The sequence below is a fragment of the Sylvia atricapilla genome, chromosome 4 (assembly GCF_009819655.1).
Source record: "Sylvia atricapilla isolate bSylAtr1 chromosome 4, bSylAtr1.pri, whole genome shotgun sequence".
Taxonomy (NCBI): domain Eukaryota; kingdom Metazoa; phylum Chordata; class Aves; order Passeriformes; family Sylviidae; genus Sylvia; species Sylvia atricapilla.
The window spans coordinates 48,194,003-48,214,466 of NC_089143.1; the positions used below are offsets into that span (position 1 = coordinate 48,194,003).

At 40.1% G+C, this 20,464-nt stretch overlaps 1 protein-coding gene across 1 annotated transcript; it reads right to left on the minus strand.

Annotated features, from left to right (window-relative positions):
* Window positions 1-1,351: 1,351 nt before the first annotated feature.
* Window positions 1,352-19,199, minus strand: HADH (hydroxyacyl-CoA dehydrogenase). The gene is made up of 8 exons (XM_066317828.1): window positions 19,025-19,199; window positions 15,740-15,868; window positions 14,268-14,425; window positions 9,778-9,904; window positions 8,454-8,543; window positions 6,352-6,424; window positions 3,088-3,204; window positions 1,352-2,079 (listed from the first exon to the last, which is right to left on the minus strand). The coding sequence occupies exons 1-8, from the start codon at window positions 19,151-19,153 to the stop codon at window positions 1,961-1,963; spliced, it is 942 nt and encodes a 313-aa protein (XP_066173925.1). The 5' UTR covers window positions 19,154-19,199; the 3' UTR covers window positions 1,352-1,960.
* Window positions 19,200-20,464: the final 1,265 nt, after the last annotated feature.

Genomic DNA, 20,464 nt, shown 5'->3' on the forward strand with positions numbered 1-20,464 from the left:
TTTCACCCTTTACCTCATCTCTACTCATCCTGGCACAGCATTCCACATGCTCATAAAATAAACTATGTCCACCCACCATTAAAGTACTTCCACAGAGCCTATTCCGCTAAAAAAAAGTCTCTTCACAAATAGCAAATCCAACTCACAAATGTCTCTTTTTCAGGTTTCTTCTATTTATTACATATACACATACTGTGCCTGTTAGAGCTCCTGAAAGGAAAATGCTGTTTTAGAGAAAGTTTATTTTTCTAAAATATCACATTCACTAGTGAAAAACATTTTGCACATTTAACACTAAATAGCCTATGCCTTGCTACAAACTTTCCCCTTTCCAAATTTAAAGGTCATCATCCAAGTAAAGGGAGCAGTAGCAAATTACTTCTACCTAAATGGTTTTTGTAAAAAACAAATAGCATTTTTTAAGACACAAGAGTCATATACATTCCCACTTTTAATTACTACTGAAAACAGTAGTACTGAAGCTAACTTCACCCTGAAGTATTTAAAAGTCACTAAACTGAGCTACAAGCATTAGGAACCCTCAGTGAAACAGACTTCATATGTAAGAAGTGGACTGTATTTCAGTAAAACCAAGTCAGTGTAAAAATTATTAGTAAAAGAGACTTTCCTTTAACCCTTTTCTTTGAAGGCAAGTGGCTCAAAATTAGATGATATGTAATTAAGACCAGGATCCAATAAACCAAAAATTTTATTCTCTACCCAGAGATTTCTTATGTGATCATGTGCCAGGAAACTAACATCTGTCAACCTCAGTTTCTTTATATGAAATCTGAACTAGATGATAGAGGAAGGAGGAAGAGGCAACTTGGCATTAAATAATTATTCATAATTTGTGTAACTAAAGATATATATATATATATATATATATATATATATAAAAGCAGTAAGTACAGAAATAAAGGAATGCTACTATTGACTGGAACTGAACACTAATCCTCATGCCCACCTGCTCTGCAATACTTGGAGAAAAGACAGGATTTGATACACTCCCACCATGGACAAATTCAGCTCTGCTAAGCCCCAAGGAAATGAAGTTGCAGAACAGAAGGTGCCTCACACAGCCAGACACACTTATTTGTTTACACAGCACAAACTCCCAATTGCAATCTTGAAGGTACTTAACTACATTAGTACTGTGTAAAGACAACACTTTAATACAGCCAATTTGCAGGACTCCAGAAAACATTCAAAAGCTTTCACCAGCATCCTGGCTTATGCCCCTGAGAACAGAAATCACCCAGAAATCTTCATTACATTTCTAGAACACCTAGCATAAGTAGACCCTCAACCACTAATTGAAAATGCTAGAAAACCCCAAAGCAAATCATAATCTGCTTTTAAATGCTTTATTGGGAACCTTCTGTTTGGGGAGCAGCCTGCCATTGTGGGATTCTTCATTTATTTTTAAATATGTCCTTCAAAACAGTATTGTTCAAGGCACTGTAATTTACATTTACAGATTAGCGGCACACTTAGGAAAAATCCTAACAAAACAACCCACTGCCTTTCCAGGCTGCCTTTGCCAGCGTGGGAAGAGACTGCCACCCTGTGGGCTCCATCCAAGACACAATTGCAACCCCACACACTCAATACAGAATTTTGAAAATTTTATTTTAAGAAAGTGAGGTTATTTTTAGTATTTTCCCCATCAATATAATAATGTTTCAAATACATAAATTCACTTGTCATTCTGTACTGCACCTGAGAAAAATCAGCATTTCATGAAGGCACTGTACATAGAAAGCTTTTTGAAATTACAAGAAATAAACAATCTACCAAATCAAGCTTTGACCACAGTAAACTAGTGCAATCATTCAGTTCACAAGTGAGTTATGTTCTAAATGCAGCTTGTGCCACCCTTGGGAAGGTTTAAACACCTGTATTATGGCAATGCTGAACAGCATATACAGATAGTTTAACACCTCTTGAGGTCTGGAGTTCATTTGTATTTGTAAAATCCTTCTCCAGTCTTTTTACCCAGCTTCTTTTCTTCTACCAGTTTATTCAGGAGTGGGCTGGGTGCAAAAAGAGGATTGTTGGGCTCTAATGAATGCCATCCTGGAAAGGAAGGGAAGTGGATGAATTAGGAACAGCTCTGTTTATATGCAAAGATAATAGAGATCTGCATCTTCTTAGAAAAATATTCAAAGGTCAGAAAACTGAAGAAAGACTGGAACTTATTCTAGGCTCTCTGAGACCCTGAAGTACAGCTTCATAAAGCCCATATCAGTATTGATGATTATGCACAAATCTAACAATTAGTCCTCAGGCTCAGTGTATTCCAAACACCTTATAATCTCCACCACTGAGGATTTTTAAAACAATTAAGGAGAACTTTTGAAACACAGTTAAGTACAAAGAAATAAAATAAAGGTTCTGCTAGAAAGGAATTCAAGTGCAAAGAAGTTCTAAGTGGAATTTCTACCTGTGAAACACCTGGTTACATGAACAATACAACACTACTCCACAGTACTGACTAAAAGCAAGAGAGGTTCCACTGAAAATGCCATTGTCCAAGTGACATTCTGCCTCAGAGAATGTTTAAGCTGCTCATTCAGAAGAATACAACCATCAACAAGCCATCATCAATGATGTATGTTTTTGTTACTGTATTAACAGAAGTGGCAGGGAGATGGTTCATTTACATCTTTTGAGATATTTACTGGGTTTCCTATTAATTAAGAATGAAAATATGGCTGGTAGAAAAAGCATAGGGAGTCTCAACATTTGTTGCTTTTCATTGAATTCTTCACCTCCAGTACACGTCACTCTTCCCACTGATTCTCTTTAGTTATGTAAAATACCATTAATGTTAATATTACTATTATTTTCCAATAGCACTTGATGAAGCCAGCAAAGCCACTACTGTTCTGTCCCCATGTACAAAAGGTACAGGCATGCAGTACAAATGCTGTACTCACAGCAGTCTGAGCTGAATTCTAACTCCTTTCTCCTCAACAGTTCAAAGGTTATATCATAAACATTCAGTTTAAATAATTAAGAGTCACATTTGCATTAGAACATCTACTAAAAAGTGGAAAGCAGAAAAAAAGAAGCATGCAGTACCATCTATAATGTATTTACTGGTATCCAACCCAACATAGTCCAGCAGTTCAAATGGACCCATGGGATAGCCAGCCCCAAGCTTCATAGCAACATCAATATCTTCCTTTGATGCATCTCCTAGAGAAAAGATTGACAGTTTGATGAACAGAGAAGATTCCGCGTCTCCTTGGCACCACTTATAAATAATTAACAGGGTGTTATTTCACCCTGGTGCAGCTCTTCACAGAAATCTCTGCATGTTTCACAGCCACAAAAAAATGGAGTCAGCATACACATGCTGGAGCACAAAGCTAACTCTCTCACAAAAAAAAGAAACAAAAAAAAAAAAAAAAAAAAAAAAAAAAAGCCCTGCAGGCCTGCTTTCCATTTTCCTGGTTTCCTCTTGCATTTCAGTACAGAGCACTACACTACTGATGGAGCCATAGCTACCATGCTGACCCTATCAGAACGACTAAAGGAAGAACTGGTCACTATGAAGAAACAAGAGCTTCTTCTAGAGGCAGCAGAACAGGGTGTATAAGGAAACAACTCAATTTCAACTTTGTGAGATCAGCAGCAGCTTTTGAAGGATGCACAGGACAGAGCTACCCTTACACTACAACTGCCAGAACACAAGTGATATCCAGCTGATGGGTAAGGCAGGCATGGAGAGGGGACCAGGAGCAGCTGAGTAACATGCTTAGCTACAGCACCTATCACCACAGGATATCTGTTGGGATCAGAGACAGCAGATAGGAGAGACCTGAAATGACTGTGCAGGAGCAGTTGACTTAATGAATTCTAAAATTATTTAAAAAGAAAAAATCAAAATTATCAGAAATTTGTTACTTTTGCTTCAGTCTGTGCCTATAAAAAATACAAATGCTGCACTGCCACATTGTCACAGTTAACTTTAACCTCATTCCTTAGCTGGGAATACATATTTTAGACTGTCACCAAAGCAGATGCATCTCTACTGCACACCTCTAAACTCCTATTTTGAGAAAGGTAGTGCACTTTCTCTGCAGATCCTATAAAAAGGATGAAGTTATACAAACCCCAGAGGTACTTGTTAAGTAACCTCCGTGCTCGATGCATACACGGTGTCCGGCAGCTTGGCAGACACAGCCTGTGCAATTTATACGCCTAAGATCAGAGAACTCTAGAAATAAATTTACAAAATCTCTTGTAAAGGTAACAACTTCAGTGACAGTTCTGTATGAACTAATAATTTATATATATATCTCCTTTTACTCTTTAAAGCTGACAATGTTTTTTTAAGCCACATTTTGTTTCTGAGAAGCTGTGGAAAGTCACCTCATCTAAGTCTAACATAATTTCAGTTCCTCAAATTCAAACACAGCTAAATGCTCAGCTCATTTGCAGTTGATGCAGGTATACAGACTTGCTCTTTCAACAGATTTGTCCCATTTTGTCAAACTTGGGACTTGGCCACTCAACAGTTTCGTTACAATACGCAATAAAAAATAGTAAAAGGGCAAACAAGGGCTATAATCCCTAGCTCATTCTAGTCTCTCCTAGTATAAAGCAGAGTTCCACAGAAACTTAGCTGACTGCTTTTTAGTTTTTCCACTAAGGAAAGAGCAGTAGAGACCACTACACATTAATATTTACAATATGCCCCATTTAAGTTATTGTTAATATACTAAAGGTATATTGCTTATGCAAAAGTGCACATTTAACAGATTGAGATTTTGTATAAATAAAAACTCAAGGACCAGCCCAATAAAATGGCACTTCATTGCTTGGGGTTACCAGGAAAGAGATACAATTTCATTTAACGTAGGTGACAATCTGGCCTAAGTGTCTACTCTGAGAATAAATACAAAGGATATGATGAAAATTTAATCTGATTCAACTGGAACACATGAATTAAAAGAGCCATCAGCCTTCCCATGACATCAACTAGCTTTTTAAATAGATTTCATTAGAGTTAAAAAGTCACAAATGAACTTTATCAAGTTTGGAAATATGATACTGTGGGAGAAAATACAAAAAGAATAAAGATTAAATCAAAACAATGTTTTGCTTAGGCAAAAGCAGTCAGTTTTAACATGCAAACTCAGTGACTGTTATCTTCTGCATTTAATGAAAAGTTCTGTTGTCTCCTGAAATATGCACAATGATACATGTCACTTAACAAAGGCACCTCTTTTAAACACACTGAAACACCCATACACTTTATTTAAAAACTGTGACTTTATCTAAAAGAATAATGCCCTCTCGCATTCATGCCTTTGCCTTTCAAGTCACTAAATTTGCTCTTTTCTCCCTTTGAGATGTAATTAGGTACATCTGTTGACGGAGAAACAAGTAGTGTTGTTTTTTGGGTTGGGGTTTTTTTGTTTGGGGGGGGGCGGGGGATCAAACCATCCCTTCCATGTGCTTTAAAAGAGAGTTTTAATATTTAAAGTATATTTGGTGGAATCCTGAAAATGGAGTGCTTTCATCTGTAAAAAAGCAGTGATTTCAAAAACAAAATATTTCAAATGACATTCTTAGCAGCACAGAGCTACGAGCAAAGCACTTGAAATAAAAGCAATTATAGTCTGTAATTTCATCCATTTTATCTACTACATTCATTATTGGCTTCTTTTCAAAACAAGCTTCAATGCTTTGAAAAATTCAGTGGTTCTTTGGGGATTCATGATTATTTTTACCTACATATTAATGTAAAAGAGACCAGCAGTGAGACTGGAGTTCCTGAAGAACCTATATCTAAAACTCAACACAGAAGGAGAACAGGAAGTTTTATGTGCCAGTAGCTGAGCTCAAATCACTTCTCTGCCAGTACCCTAGTGTGACACTATTACACCACTTACCTCAAATTGGTGATTTATTTCACAAGCCCCATATAAGCAAACTCAGGAGAACTTTACTAATGGTCTCATTATGGGACTTTCAATCACTTTTATCAATGTCTCCTGGGATAGAGAGAGGGAAGTTCCTGCAGAGCTGGCAGAGGATATTTTTACAATGGCACTACACTCACCTTCTCACCTCCAAACCAGAAACATTTCCCACCACCAGGAATTTTACACACAAGTACCTTCCAACTCTGCATAAACTGACATTTCAAAGTGAAGGCAAGGCCTTTCCAGCTTCCCTTCCAGCTTGGAAGGCAAGGCCTTTGCAGAATTCTCTATTCACTTCCAGCCTTTAATGTCTGAAAATTTGAGGGAATCCCATGGGTTTTCTGAAGCAACGTAACATTTAGCAGTGTTATATGCCAACATCCCTCAAAGTCAATATCCCACCGAGTACCTCTCTCAAAAAGTCGGACAGCTTCCATCATGTATGGCACCAAGAGTCGGTTTACAATAAAACCTGGAGTATCCTACGGAAAATAAAAAAGGGATACTAAGTAAACACGCTTTACCAGAACTACACTCAAATGCTACATGGCAAATAAAACAAGTGGATGAAGACACTTATTGTATCATTACTTGAGATACTCTCTGAACTTTTTTTTCATCTCATTTATCTGCTCAGTATTAAAGCATGTAATACTGTAAAATTCAAACAAGGAATGGCACATAAACAGTCATCAGGACTGAGAACAATAAGAATACTACAAGCCCAAAGCAATTAATCTTAAAACAATTTAATATAGCTAGTCTTTTCTTTATCAAGACTTTTTAATGATATGATTTCCTGAAGGTTAGGAGAAAAGCTAAAAAAGTTAGTTCTTCCCTAACAGGTTTTTTTTTGTGTGTGTGTGTGTCCACTACAGAAGCACTCCTGACTACATAGTCTGCTTCTCCCCCACTGCTCACCAGTGATCCATACTTTTGAAAGTAAGGATCATTTTAACAGCAAACATCAACATTATCAATGAAAAGATAAGACACATGCTGTCAGAAGGTAACAAATCAATACAAAACTTCTTTCGCATAAGCATCAATCAAAAGCACAACCAATCAATCAAGAGAAAGAGTTTTGCAAATACAGTATTATTTTGCATATTACTACTGTTTCAGATGTTTATTATTCATTCCACTTTATTTCAATATTTAATCCAGAGAATCCCAAGCAATGTTTCTTCTATAAACAAGAACGAAAAAAAAGTTCAGGTGTGAATAATGTATTATTCTCTATCCAAGCTAATTTATAACAATTCATCCTATATTCCACACATTGCATAGTACTAAACTGTGACAGAAATAGTCAACTGAGGCCACAATACAATTTAACCAGAATTTAGAAAACATAGCCAAAATTAGAGTCCAGCATCCAGAAGCTGAATTAATTAATCCAGTAACTACTGGATTGCATGCCCTTCTTTTTATGACCAACTGTCTCCTGGGGGCTGTGAAACCCACAGCAGTAGCTTACACAAAGCTATCCAGACCACAGCTTAATGGATTCAGAAAAAGTGTGCTTTTGAAGTAAGGTGTTTCTCTAGAGAAAAAAAAAAAAAAAAAACAAAGCTGAGAAGAAATTAAGATTAATATGTGTCTAGTTACTGCAGTCTAAAGAAAAACTTGCAATGAGCACACACCATGGAGGATTCAGCCAACTGCCTCACAGTACAAGAGGCAGCATTTTTGTCTCTGGCATGGCTAAAGATGAGCTCCTGCTTAAGCTCTCTCCAGTCTGTGCCGCAGGACTTGAAAAAAAGACTCCATAACAGTAAGCCCTGATACATGTGAGTTTTGCTGCTCTAGACAAGATGTCTAGAGTCACTGGATTTGAAGACTTTGTGGTAAATGTGAGTGTTTTCTTTGTCAAATTGCTTTCAATTACTAAGACAAACTGGACAAGAAGCAGCCTGAAAATTTTTGAAGTGCTCATATGCAGAAGGGAATACAGGTCACCTTGCCCCAGATAAGTAACAGCTGTGTTAATTACCCAATACAGCCTCGTCCTTGATGAGTTACAGCTATAGCCAATGAAGATAAGTGTGATAAAAAGGAGTGGGTTAGCTGGTAAGGGGGAGGATGAAGGAGAAGGACCCTGGGGAGAGAGAGTCACTGCTGTGAGGTCAGTCTGGGTCTGCAGTCAGAGCCTGTTGTTGGAACCTGCAGTTACAGTCTAGCTGGGTAAAAGCCTGCACTCCGAGTCTGTCATAGTTTAGCAGGAAATAACCAACAGTCAGAGACTGCAAGGGAAACCTACAGCAGGAGCTTGCTGCAGGCAGAGTCAGTGACTGGTTGGAGTCAGGATGGCAAAGCTGTAAAGAGGAATAAACCATGACCCTTTTCATGCTATCATGTGATAAACAAGAAGCCTGTATCTCAGCTCATTTCCACCCTCTAACAAGAAGGCTGCTGCAACATTCATACGTCTACTAAAACCTTCCACCTTAAAATTAACAGTCTACAAGGACAGACCCTCTGAACAGTATACTGTCAAAACATACTCACCTTACAACTGACAGGACTCTTTCCTACTGCTTTACTGAAAGCCACAAGTGATTCAAAAGTCTTTTGGCTGGTCATTGGAGTCTTGATAACCTGTGTAGAGGGAAGGTAGAAAAAGCATAAACATATTTATTAGCAAAATCTGCCTCATTTCCCCTTTACAGCAACATAATCTAGAACACACTTCCAGAAATTCACAAAACGTTTTGAAAAAAAACAACTTCAACGGATAGATATGTAAGAGACACATAACACTATTTTACACATAGATACAGCATTTTGAAATATTGTTTCTTTAAGACACTTTCCCACTCAGCCACTATGGATGGATGGTAAAAGGAACCATTTTTTGAAAGTACACTTAAGAGGTTATAGCATATCAAAACAACTTAAAAAGCTACATAGTCTCTGTTGTCCTGGGAAACACAAAGACATCACTCTAGAGAACCATTTAAACAGCCCTAGTTCCTGATATAACAGGTTCTAACAGCTACTCCCCCTCACTACAACCTCCTCTCAGGTAATCCTACAGAGTGATAAGGTTCCTCCTTAGCCTCCTTTTCTCAAGCTAAGCAATCTCAGCTCCCTCAGCTTCTCCCCTGGTGTGTTACTCTCTGGACTCTTCACCAGCTGTTTCCTTTCTCTGGACACCTCAATGTCGTTCTTGTAGTGAAAGGCCCAGAAGGGAACACAGCAGGCGAGGTGTGGCCTCATCGGTGCTGAGTACAGGGGGACAGTCACTGCCCTGGTCCTCCTGGCCACACTGTTTTTGACACAAGGCAGGATACCATTGGCTTTCTTGGCCACAAGAAAGCACACACTGGCTCATGTTCAGCAGCTGTCAGTCAGCACACCCAGATCCTTTTCCTCTGGTCAGATTTCCAAGCACCTCTTCCCCAGCCTGTAGTGCTGGAAACATTGAAACAAACACGACTGACTTTGTTTCAAAAGTACAATCAGTAAGATTTCATCTCCTGACATTTTAAATCGATTTCTACACTGGTATCAGAACTTCATATGAATAAGCCTCCCTGCTTGAAATGATGGCTATAAACAGCTCCTCTGCTGGCTGCTCAGTGGAGAACTCAGGACCCTTGATACTGCAGGAATTACCTCGGTCTCTTAAACCCACCCCACAACAGAGACTGCAGCACCTTCTAATCACTAGAGACAGCAAATTCCGTATCAAGACAACTGTAAATGGAGATCTGCTCCATCAATCTAACTGAACTCCCACTGCTGACAATTGCACTGCTGGGCTGCAGTTGCTAATTTGATGTAACGTGATGATAACAGCCCCTGTAAGGTGTGCTCATAAGACACTCACCTCCACAAGCTTCATCATAGGCACAGGATTGAAGAAATGGAGACCACCAAACCGGTCCTGCCTGGTGGTTGCGTTTGCCATCTGTGTGATCTGCAAGGATGAAGTGTTGCTTGCAAATATTGTATGCCTGAAAATAAGAAATATATAGACTGCATAAAGGACAGTAGGAGACTGAGGCACTAAAGACAGACATCCATTGGCTAACCATCCAAGAATTCTCAGAAATATCCCTGCCATTTATCACAGTCCTTTTGCTGAGGTCTAAGCACAGCAATGATTAAATTACCACTGCAAAAACCACGTGATTTTCTGATTCTTGAGGAATTATACTGAATACTTTCATTAGGTGCTGGAAAAAAGGATTATGCAAGTAGAAAATTTTATTTAATTCCCCAAATCAATTCTAGGTAATTTCTTTAGAAATCCTGGAAACCTAAGAGTATTATTATTTGTTGTTAAAACACATTTACACATCTATTGAAACCCAATCATATGCAATAGCAAAAATGCACTTTGGAGTCTTACAGAAAATTTGCCATCTACTTTGTTTTAAAATTATCAATGATAGACATGATGAGCAAACCTACCATCAGAGCAAAGATTTGATGAGGAAAAAAACCAGAAAACTTAAGACCTGCTATGCAAAGGACACTGTAAAGGATACACAAAATGCCAAGAATTTCAAGACATATCTGAAGTCTTTTCCAGACATAAACCAGATTTACTAACTGCAATTTATAATGGTTTGAGTTTTTTGTTTGTTTGGGTTTTTCTCATAGAAATATCTCAAAACCGCAACAACCCTGCTATCAGACCAAAAATTTACAGAAATGTCTCTTTCTTCAAATCATGAAAATCAGAAACTAGAGATCAAAAGCTACCTTTCTTTTGGGCTGCATCCCACTATTCCTTCAAAAAGTTATCCTACTGAACTCAGCAAATGTTTATCTACATTTTTAGCTAATATTTTGCTTACATTGTACTAAGATGTAACTGAGCTTTAGAACAAAGCTTTCAGAGAAGTTATGTCCAAGTCATGGAGACATCTTATAGTGGCATTAAAGAAAACATTTCAAGACAAAAACACCCACTTTGTTTTCCATTTTTTATTATGTTTTCTTTTTTTGTTATAGTGAAGGAAATAAAAAAATCCTGAAAATTCCTGTTTACTCTTCTTACAAATATTCTTTTATTATCTCCCCACCATAAAGTGGCCTTATACTGTTCTGAGGTGAGGTACTAAAAGGAGCCTTCTGCATTTCATTGTTTTAACCTTGTAAGGTCAGTGCATACAAAAGTCACTCTTGCCAAAACTTTGACACTCTATATAAAAATTAAAATATTAATATAAAAAAAAGAAAGCACATCGATTTGTGAAACGTAATCATTGCTAGGTTTATATCTGAGTTCACTTAGGAGATTTTTACCTCTGTACCTCTTCTGTAGCCTCACACAATAGAAAGCCTTGGAAAAAAGAAAAGCATTGAATTTGCACTGTGAGCAAGTGCATTTTAGTTACATTTTCTTCTCTGACAAATCAATTAATTTCAGTTGAGTTTAAAATACAATTTTCATGCCTCTGTGACCTAGAATGACACAATCCATGCTTCAGATGACAGCAGAGTTGGGAGGCTTTGGGAAGCCAGCACTAGTGAAGCCAAGTGGCTTTTCCCAGCACCAGAGTGCTTTCTCTTGGTGCCATCTAGTGGCTGAGGGAAAGACGTCAAAAGCAGAGCCCAACACAAGAGAAACATTAAGAAATATTTCCAATAAATCCAACTCTTACAGTCCAGCTGCCTTACACAGCAGACACTGAACAACATTTCTTTTTTTAACAGTCTTCTAACACACTCATTCTAACACAGTGAACAGCTGAAAAACACTGGCCAGGTCCAAGCTGAGTTTCCACAGCAAAAGGTAAATCTAATACTGAGAGGAATAGAACAGACAGTTCTGTCTTCCACATTCTGCAAAGCTCCAAGAACATCAATTTTTGCAAAGCTCCAAGAACATAAACCAGTATGTTCTCAGACTAATGGCACCCAAGAAACAGCATCCACTGTTTCACCTGGAGAGTTACCCAGATGAGGAATACCCTGAGTTTCCATGGTGCTCTGGGGTTGTCAAACACTCCTGGCTTATTACATTTGATTTGAACACTTACGAGAAATTCACTCCCCACTCACAACTTCTCTCAATAAAAGAATAGTTTTCCCATCCCCTACAGATCCACTTTCAGAAGAATTAGTTATTTTATAAGAAAAGGAAGAGGAATTAAGTTAATTGTGTTATGCTTTTTCAATGTAATATTTTAGCTTTTTCCAGTTCCCAGACTTATTTACTTTCCTTGGAGATTTCTTCATAGAGCAAAAATGGGAGATGAAGGAGTATATGTTGCAGCTGAGGAAATGCATGAGACATGAAATACAGCACAGAAGAAGAAAAATGCAGGGTTTCACAGGCAGAATTCATCATCTTGTCAGAACAACTGTAATACATAGCCTCTCACATTTTCACCTGCTATCATCCACCTATGTGGCAAGAAGTCCTGAGATTTGAATGAAGTCAAGCCCTCTCTCCACAGCATCCTGGTCTTTCCTGGTCTCTCCCTGTAACCCACACTTCAGAGAGCCATTAATGCCCAGAGCCCCTCAGAAGCAAAGCTCCTCCTGAGACTCAAAGCTGTCTTTAAAAAAATCCTGTCTTTGTTACCAATTAACCACAAGTCTACTACCCAACCTGAGCTGACACAATGGTCCATACAATAGGTTTATAAATTTTGAACTATTCAGTCGTAGAAAAGGCTGTAGAATGCTAACACTGACAGGGAAAGCCTTCCATTCCAGTGCCATGGGGGATGAATAAAGCCTACTGCTTCCTTCTAACACATGAAAAAACATTCACTACAGGTTTCTGTCTTTCCCCACACTATGCACACGATCCGCAACTCTATACTCTCTCGCAGTTACAAATTACCTTTTGTATCCAACACTAATATTTTAAACATTCCACTACTAAGTTTCACTATTTTAGGGATTTTTCATCTAGACTTTCTCAGCTGCAATCTTTGCCATTTACTTCACTTTCCTTTATCCTACATATAAGATATCTGCATGTTTATAATAATTTCCAAATATGCTTTAAAAAAGGAAGGCTTCTTGTCTTACCCGTTTTTCCCAACCCTGCAAAATCATCCCTTTTGCAATGGGCAGGAGCATATTTGAACAACTCCCAGTATCTTTAACACTGTAATGTAAAATTTGATGTTTTACAGCAGCTATGCTGACAAACAGATCAGTCTCACAAAAAAACAGCCTCAGGTGTTCCAAACATACATATTTTTAAGTCCCCATGCCCACAGTTCCTTGCTGACTAGTTTTAGACAGTTTACCGTTTAGTCCACTCCAATTTCCTCATTAAATACTCTGGCAACCAATAGTCTGTTTGCACAAAATAGGCACAATCCAACCATAATAAGGTACTCTCATAAATGCAGAAGGCAGCTACTTACTTTTGTGTGTCAGGGTAATGGCAAGTTACCCTTGCTCAGTACATGGCTGCTTGTGATCACTTACTGTCTTCAAAATTACCAGGTAATTTTAATTACTGGTGGTAGGAGAAAACCTGAAAATCTCCCCAGGTTGAAGTCAACTAATGATAACATCTTTTCACCCTTGACATGATTTTCAAGGCAGAGCTTGCCCAGTTGACAGGTTAGACACTCTAGAATACCTGTTAGCCAATACCCGAGTCAAAATCTCAAACTGCAAGCAGTCAAGGTCTTGTGATCGTGACTCATCAATTACAAGCCTCAAATTTCTGCAACTGCATGTTCTCCTTAACAGCATTTTTGGGTTTGGATACAATTCAACAGTAGCTTCCAACAGGTATCAAATATAGTTCAAAGACATTTCCAGGGACTGTAAGTAACTGAATGAGTGCCTACTAAAATACTATTTACCCTTTTACACCACACACTCTAACCAGCAGTGACAGTTTCCTACCTCTTGTAATATCAAATAAAGCTTGTTCACTTAAGACATTATTGAGCTGACTGAGACTTCTTAAAACTGGTTTATGTCAGGTGTCCTGGAAACAAATACTTCATTGTCCCAATTCCTTATTTAAGTAAACACAACATTAACAGTAACCCACGTGTACTGGAACAAGTTAATTCTACTGTTCTGCATTTGTAATTGGATTTAGATTTGAACTTGCCAAGTAGATGGGCAGTCTTAATGACTAAGCACACCTGGAACAACAAATGAACAATGCAACAAGCAGATGAAGCAATGCAACACACCTGAGAATGTTTGTGGCATGCACCTGGCATAACTATTCCACATCAACATGATAGTCCGGAGCTAGTCTAAGACAGCAAAACTCATTTTTAAATAAAGCAGCTAAGAAAATAGAGAACTAACTGTAAGTACAAAAACAGGAAATAAAATAGTCCAACTTTAAAAATGTAACAGGAAAAATACACATACTCTGGAGCAAACTTATCCAATGTCTTGAAGAGCTGATTTTTGACATCCAGGTTCTCCACAATGGCTTCTATCACCAAATCCGTGCTGTGGACCACTGATGCTGCATCTGTACTTGTTGTGAGGTTCTTCAAGGTCTTCTTAATGAATTCATCACCAGCCTGAAACATTTTGAAGCAGCTGTAACGTCTATTTACAGTGATTTAATTTACTTTTACATGAGAATCCCCTTATGTGCCCTGGTGCTTTTGACACTCCCCCAAAATGCAGGCAGTCTGTCACATTTCCAAATCAGTAAGAAAGTTGTAAGCGTATAGAGATACAATGCTTTTCACTGACAAAATTTTCCTAGCCAGTCAAATCTGTTTTGAAGCAAATAGGAGACCTTTAAACTCATTCTTTTAAGAAGACCATTTGCTATAGTCCAACCTTCAGCACAAGAGTCTGAGTGATCACCTGGCTGGTCAATCAGTAGCTACAGTTTCAGTGAAAAAGTGGGGAAAAAGTATTTTTTCACTAGTAAGTCTGTTGACATAGTTTGTGAGGGCAGAAATCAAACAGAAATGCAAGACTTTTAGCCAAGGGTAAATGGAGACATAGTACAAAGAAAAAAACCCTACATGGTAGAATATAATGTCATACAAAAAGTGCAAGTATTATGTGGACAGTTTTCTTTTTCATTAATAAAAGACTCCCCATAATTATGTACGTATGCTCTACTTATCCTGGCACTTCTTGCAAACAAGCCGTTTTCATTTCATTTGTCTGCTGCATTATATTCTGGAAGTCATAAATATCAGTATACATTTTGTAAGTAAATATGTATCAAAAGAAGAAATTAATCTGCTGTGGAATTCAGAGAAACAAAGCACAGCAACAAGTAACCCTTAGGATACAAAGTTAGACTCATCAACTGCTCCACAGAGGCTTGCTGTATGCAAGTCATACTCGGCACTGAAAGTGCAAAGTCATACATCTATAATGTCACTTGCACTCTCATTTCCTTTGCAGTAATCCCGGGCCTAAATGTTAGGAGGAAAAGAAAAAAAAATAATAAAAGACTCCTTACTCAGGTATTAAGATAGTTTTGTTACTATTTGCTTTTGGACAAAATGGGTGCATTCTCAGGTAAGCACTCAAAGACTGCTTGCTTTTAAGTTACGATGAATAATTTGACTCCATTAGACACTTCGCATCTGTTTTTAAAAGATTGCCAAGTTGGTTTAAATTTTTATCTTAAAGCTGAAGTTTATCAAGGGAAAAAAATGAGGTAAGACATCTTTCAACCACCCAAAATTAAAAAAAAACCAAACCAAACTGGAAGTCCAGGTTCTTGAGCACACTGGGAAAAAAGTTCTCTTTTTAAGCAAGTATAATAACACACTCTATAATGTATAACTGCAATTTCATAACTTCAGTATGGCAGTTTTTATTCTTCCACGTTTTCCTAGAGGAATAAAGAAGAAGGTGTCAACCTCAGGCTTATCTGCAAACTTCTTCTTTGTCACTCTCTTCAAACTCTCTTCAATTCCTTTTGTAGACTTTTTAAGGATTTCATCTGACTGATCAACTAACACCACAGTATGACCACTGGCTGCAGCAACCTGAAAGTTTAAAAAAAAAAAAAAATTCAACATCAACATCACAAGCCAACAAACCATATTGATTTGTGTGGACAGACAATATGCCAGGCATTTAGGCGAAAGACAGCTAAAAGATGTCAGATTAAATGCACTTGACTAGAAAAATCATAAAAGCCTGTATACAGCTGGGGGGATGCTGAAGGGATAAAGATCTCAAACAACTCAAGGGAAAAGGAAAAAGAAATCTTGCCTTCCCTCACACTGTCTGCAGAATCTTGTGTCTGAAGGCATCTAAATTGTGTGGCTGTGGCTACAGAATAAACAGCCGTTGTGAAAGGACAAATGTTTTAGCTGAGAGCCTTGGACCTTGTAGGGAAAAACGGCTGTGGAGACCAAAACTGGAACACTTGGCAGAGTGAACAGGTGGCACAAGGGATGACCAACCCTGTGTCCTCAAAACATAGCTCTGCTGTCAGGCCATGGACATGTCCCTGCACAACAACAGGAAGGTGACAGTGGAGCTGGGAGAGCAGTGAACATTTTCCACTCCAGGATTCCACACAGACAGGAATGGCTGCTAAGTCTCCTCACTATGCACTTGGTGCAAACACCGGCTCAGGTCCACACAGCACTACTGGATTGCCTTTTTGGTTGGTATTTAAAATCATTTCAAACACGTAACATCAGTGTCTCACACTGCATCAGCATATTAAAGATCAGCTTCTCATTATCTGTTACTTCACTATTTATGTTCCTCTTCATAGTTAGCAATAGCCTATCCTCACTTTCAGAATTTCCTGAACTAACAGAGTTGTGATGAAGTAACTGTGTAAAACAGATATTAAAACATGGTTCCACTGATGGTTTCAAAGTCACTCAACTTCAGAGCTTCCCTTCTGTAATCTTTTACCTTGCATTTAAACTTACACCTGATCACTAAAGACTCGTGCACCCACCACAAGACCTACTTCAACAAAGCTAGCTGAAATGGAAAGTACAGATATCTCATGAAGAAAAGCATGGTGATAGTCTAATCCAATTTGCCTCACTAACCCAGCAAATGAAGACATGCCAGATTGTCTCTGGACAGCAGCAGTAGAGCTTTAACAAGGGGTCAGTCTCCAGACAGACATTTCCTTATCCAGCTTGGTTTCTTATTTTCACTATGGCCATTCCATAAAAACCACCTAAATGAAGCCTGTACTTCTACTCCTAACACTTCAGCTGTTGCTGATAATTTGTTAACAGCGAAGCAAGACTCTTCAATCTTCAGATGAAAAATCATCACCAAGCACATTTTTAAGAGGTGCTTCACTGAGGATCCATTTATGCCACCATCACTGACCAGCTGGTGAAAAATCCTAGAAATATTATCATCTTTTATTTCCCACCATATTTACACGGACAGGAAGGAAGAAAATGAGACAAGATCATACCATTTCCTCGCAACTCAAACACACGCTTGCCTAAACTCTACTATCCAATGATCTCAAGAATGCTAAATAACCCAAGTGCTGGGCAATCAGTTAATGCTTTTCTCAAAAAGAAGTGCTTTTCACAGGGCAGCATCAAAGATTATGGCTTTCAGTCATACATTTTAGCAGAGGCTTGCTTCACCTGACAGTATGAAAAACCAAGAGGAGACACAATTTCATAAGTGCTCAAAAGAGATGAAAAGCAGCTTTATAAACAGGATACAGGGGAGACACCACTCAGTTTTATAATGACCTCTGCTTTGAGATAATTTTGGATTGATAAATTGGAGACAGATGGTCACCAAAACAATCCTGGCTCCTTAACAGTGGTACAGGCCTGCAACCCCTGTTACTGTCAAATACCAGACATGTTTCTCTTGACAAGCTGCTCTCTGAAAATGTGCAGTCCAGCAGAACAAGATCAGCTCACTTACCTGGAAAATTATAAGTTTGCTTATATCTTTTATGTTCCTCAAACGGGAGAACAGCTTTTTTTTAAGTTGTTCTTTGATGGTTCTACAGTGGAAACCTCAAGCTCTAGTATCATGATACAGAGGAGTGTTTTTATAAGAAAAGTGAATAAACAGCTATTTTCATAGGAGAAGAAAAAAAAAAAAAAAAAAAAAGGCCTCTATATTCCTTCTGCTAGAGATTTGCCAGGAACGTGAGAAGCATTAGTTCTGAGAAGGAAACCTTTTCATTGAAATGGAGAACTGCTATTCATGAGCTCCAGCCTCACTGTCAGTTTCCGCTTGGATGTTTGCCTACTCCCCTCATTCTTTGTGAAGTTTGTGCCCTGGTATTGTGGGCAACAGGTTCTTTCTCCGAATTAACTAAGTGCAGAAACTTTCAACCACTGAAAGGACGCTTCGGTTTCATGTCCCAAAGCTATCCATTTAAAGGTGAACTTAAAAGCCAAAGGCCTGAGATTAAACTCTGGGACAATAAGTCCTGTTTAAATATTAACCACTTTATAATTCTGAAGATGACTGATAGCTAAATGCTTATTTTAGCTGCTGCATTCTACTAGTAAAATGCTTAAAATGTCACTTGATCTGCTCCCTTGGCAAGTTAGAAGAATCTCCTTCCCAACTAACATTTTCCACATATCACTCACAGTCTGTTTACAATTAGTCCACGCACGATCTTAACAACCACCTTAGACAATTTAAATCATCAGCCTTGGCTCTTTTCACCAACCCATCTGACCTGAAGATGTGCGGATCAGCAAGAGAAGAAGAAATGCGAAAGTTGAGCAAGCAGAGAGCAGCAATACTTCGTAGGCCGCCTCGGCAGCGGCCGACCCCAAACCCGCAGCAGTCTGGCAGCGGAGCGCAGGGGCGCGTCCCAGCACGGCCCAGCGCCAGTGCAGCCGCTGCTTCCCACACAAACGCAGCCTGGAAAGGCAAGCGCGAAGGAGTTTCACCACGGACTGCAACACACTCCCAGAAGCGCTAGGAGGGTTGTTTTGTTTTCTTGTGGGTTTTATGAATGCTGGTCCGCCAGCAGACCGCTCGCCCCTTCCCGGCCGGGGACAGCGCTGAGCGCAACACCGCGGCCGGGCTCAGCTCCGAGCGAAGAGCCCGAGCGCAGCGCAGGGACGCAGGGCAGCAGCCCGGGAAGGGCCCTCGCAGAGCTCGCCCCGCCGCCATGGCGCCCCCGCTCCCCCCGCCCCGCGGCCGGGCCGCCCCACCGCGCTCACCTGGGCGATGCCGGCGCCCATGAGGCCGCCGCCGATGATCGTGACATGCTTGATGAGCAGCTTCTTGGCGGCCGCGGTGGCGGCGTCGGAGGAGGCTGCGCGCACGAACTGGCGGGTGGCAAAAGCCATGGCGAAGGCGCGGAGCAGGCGGCGGGACCCGGACAGGCGGGGCCGGGCCGGGCGGGGCGAGGGCCGCGCTCCGCCCCGGGGGAAGGCGGCGGGTCCCGGCCGCGCGGTCCCAGCCGCCCGCCGAAGGAAGAGGCGCGTTGGGTGTTTCACCTTTCACCTGGTCCCTTAAGAGCCAAGGAGCAAGGCCAAGGACAGCAGCGCCGAACGCCCGCAAGCCCCGGCTGGCGCTGGGCCGGCGGCCGAGGCTGCACTGATGCCTCCCCTTTGCCGCAGAGGTCACCGAGCTGCCCTCAGCGCTCACCTTCCTGCTGCCGCTGCTCAGGCTTACAGAATCGCAAAATTAATGAGGTTGGAAAGATCTCCGAGACCATCGAGTGCAACCCACGACCAAACAGCACCATATCAACTGGACCACGGCACCAAGTGGCACATCCAGTCTTTCGGTAAACACCTCCAGGGACGGTGACTCCACCACCGCCCCGAGCAGCTCATTCCAATGACCGATCAACACCCCGTCCGTGAACAGAATTCAACCTAAACCTCTCCCGATACAGCTTAAGGCTGTGTCCTCTCATCCTGTCACTGGTTGCGTGGGAGAAGAGGCCGACCCTCACCTGGCTAAACCCTCCCTTGAGAGAGTTGGAAGGAGCGATTAGGCCCCCCCTGAGCCTCCCCTTCTCCAGGCTAAACACCCCCAGCTGCTCCTCACAGGAACTCCAAACCCTTCCCCAGCCTCTTTGCCTTTCTCTGGACACACTCCAGCACCTCAATGTTCTTCCTATTCACACCATTAGAAGCTCTCTCTCCACAACAAATGTTTCCTGACTAGACTTTATTTTCCAAGCTAGCACAAGATACATAATAAACAAATATAATAAAACAACAAAATTCTTCCGTTATAAACACTAACAGCTGAACCATATCAGATGTAGACTGCCCTGATTTTCCATCTAATTCACGTATCGTCAGAAAGACTTGCACTTCAAGTCAGCAACAGCAGCAGCTGACAACACAGCAACTAGTACTCGAGTCAGCAGCTTGTTTTATTCAAATAAAGTATTGTATTCTCATACCTCTGCACTTTGTACCACAAACCTACTGCAAAAAATCCACCTGGATTAGGCAGGAGCAGGAAGTGGCTGTGGAAGCAGCTTTACCCAGACTCACCCTTAATGATCTTTGTGAACACAAATGACAGCTAAGTAGAAAATAATGAATTGCCATTAAAAAAAAAAAAAAAAAAAAAAGCGCACTATGCCAAGTAACCTGCAACCTATCTCCAGGGCATAAGACATAAGATTTCCACCTACA

Bases quoted from the DNA above. Each gene is read 5' to 3' on its own strand.
- HADH (XM_066317828.1), bottom strand. From the start codon at position 19,153: ATGGCTTTTGCCACCCGCCAGTTCGTGCGCGCAGCCTCCTCCGACGCC. The intron at 14,426-15,739 runs GTTGACACCTTC...AAAATGTTTCAG, and splicing joins AGTTTGCAGATAAGCCTGAG to GCTGGTGATGAATTCATTAA. The intron at 2,080-3,087 runs GTACTGCATGCT...CTTCCTTTCCAG, and splicing joins CAGTAAATACATTATAGATG to GATGGCATTCATTAGAGCCC.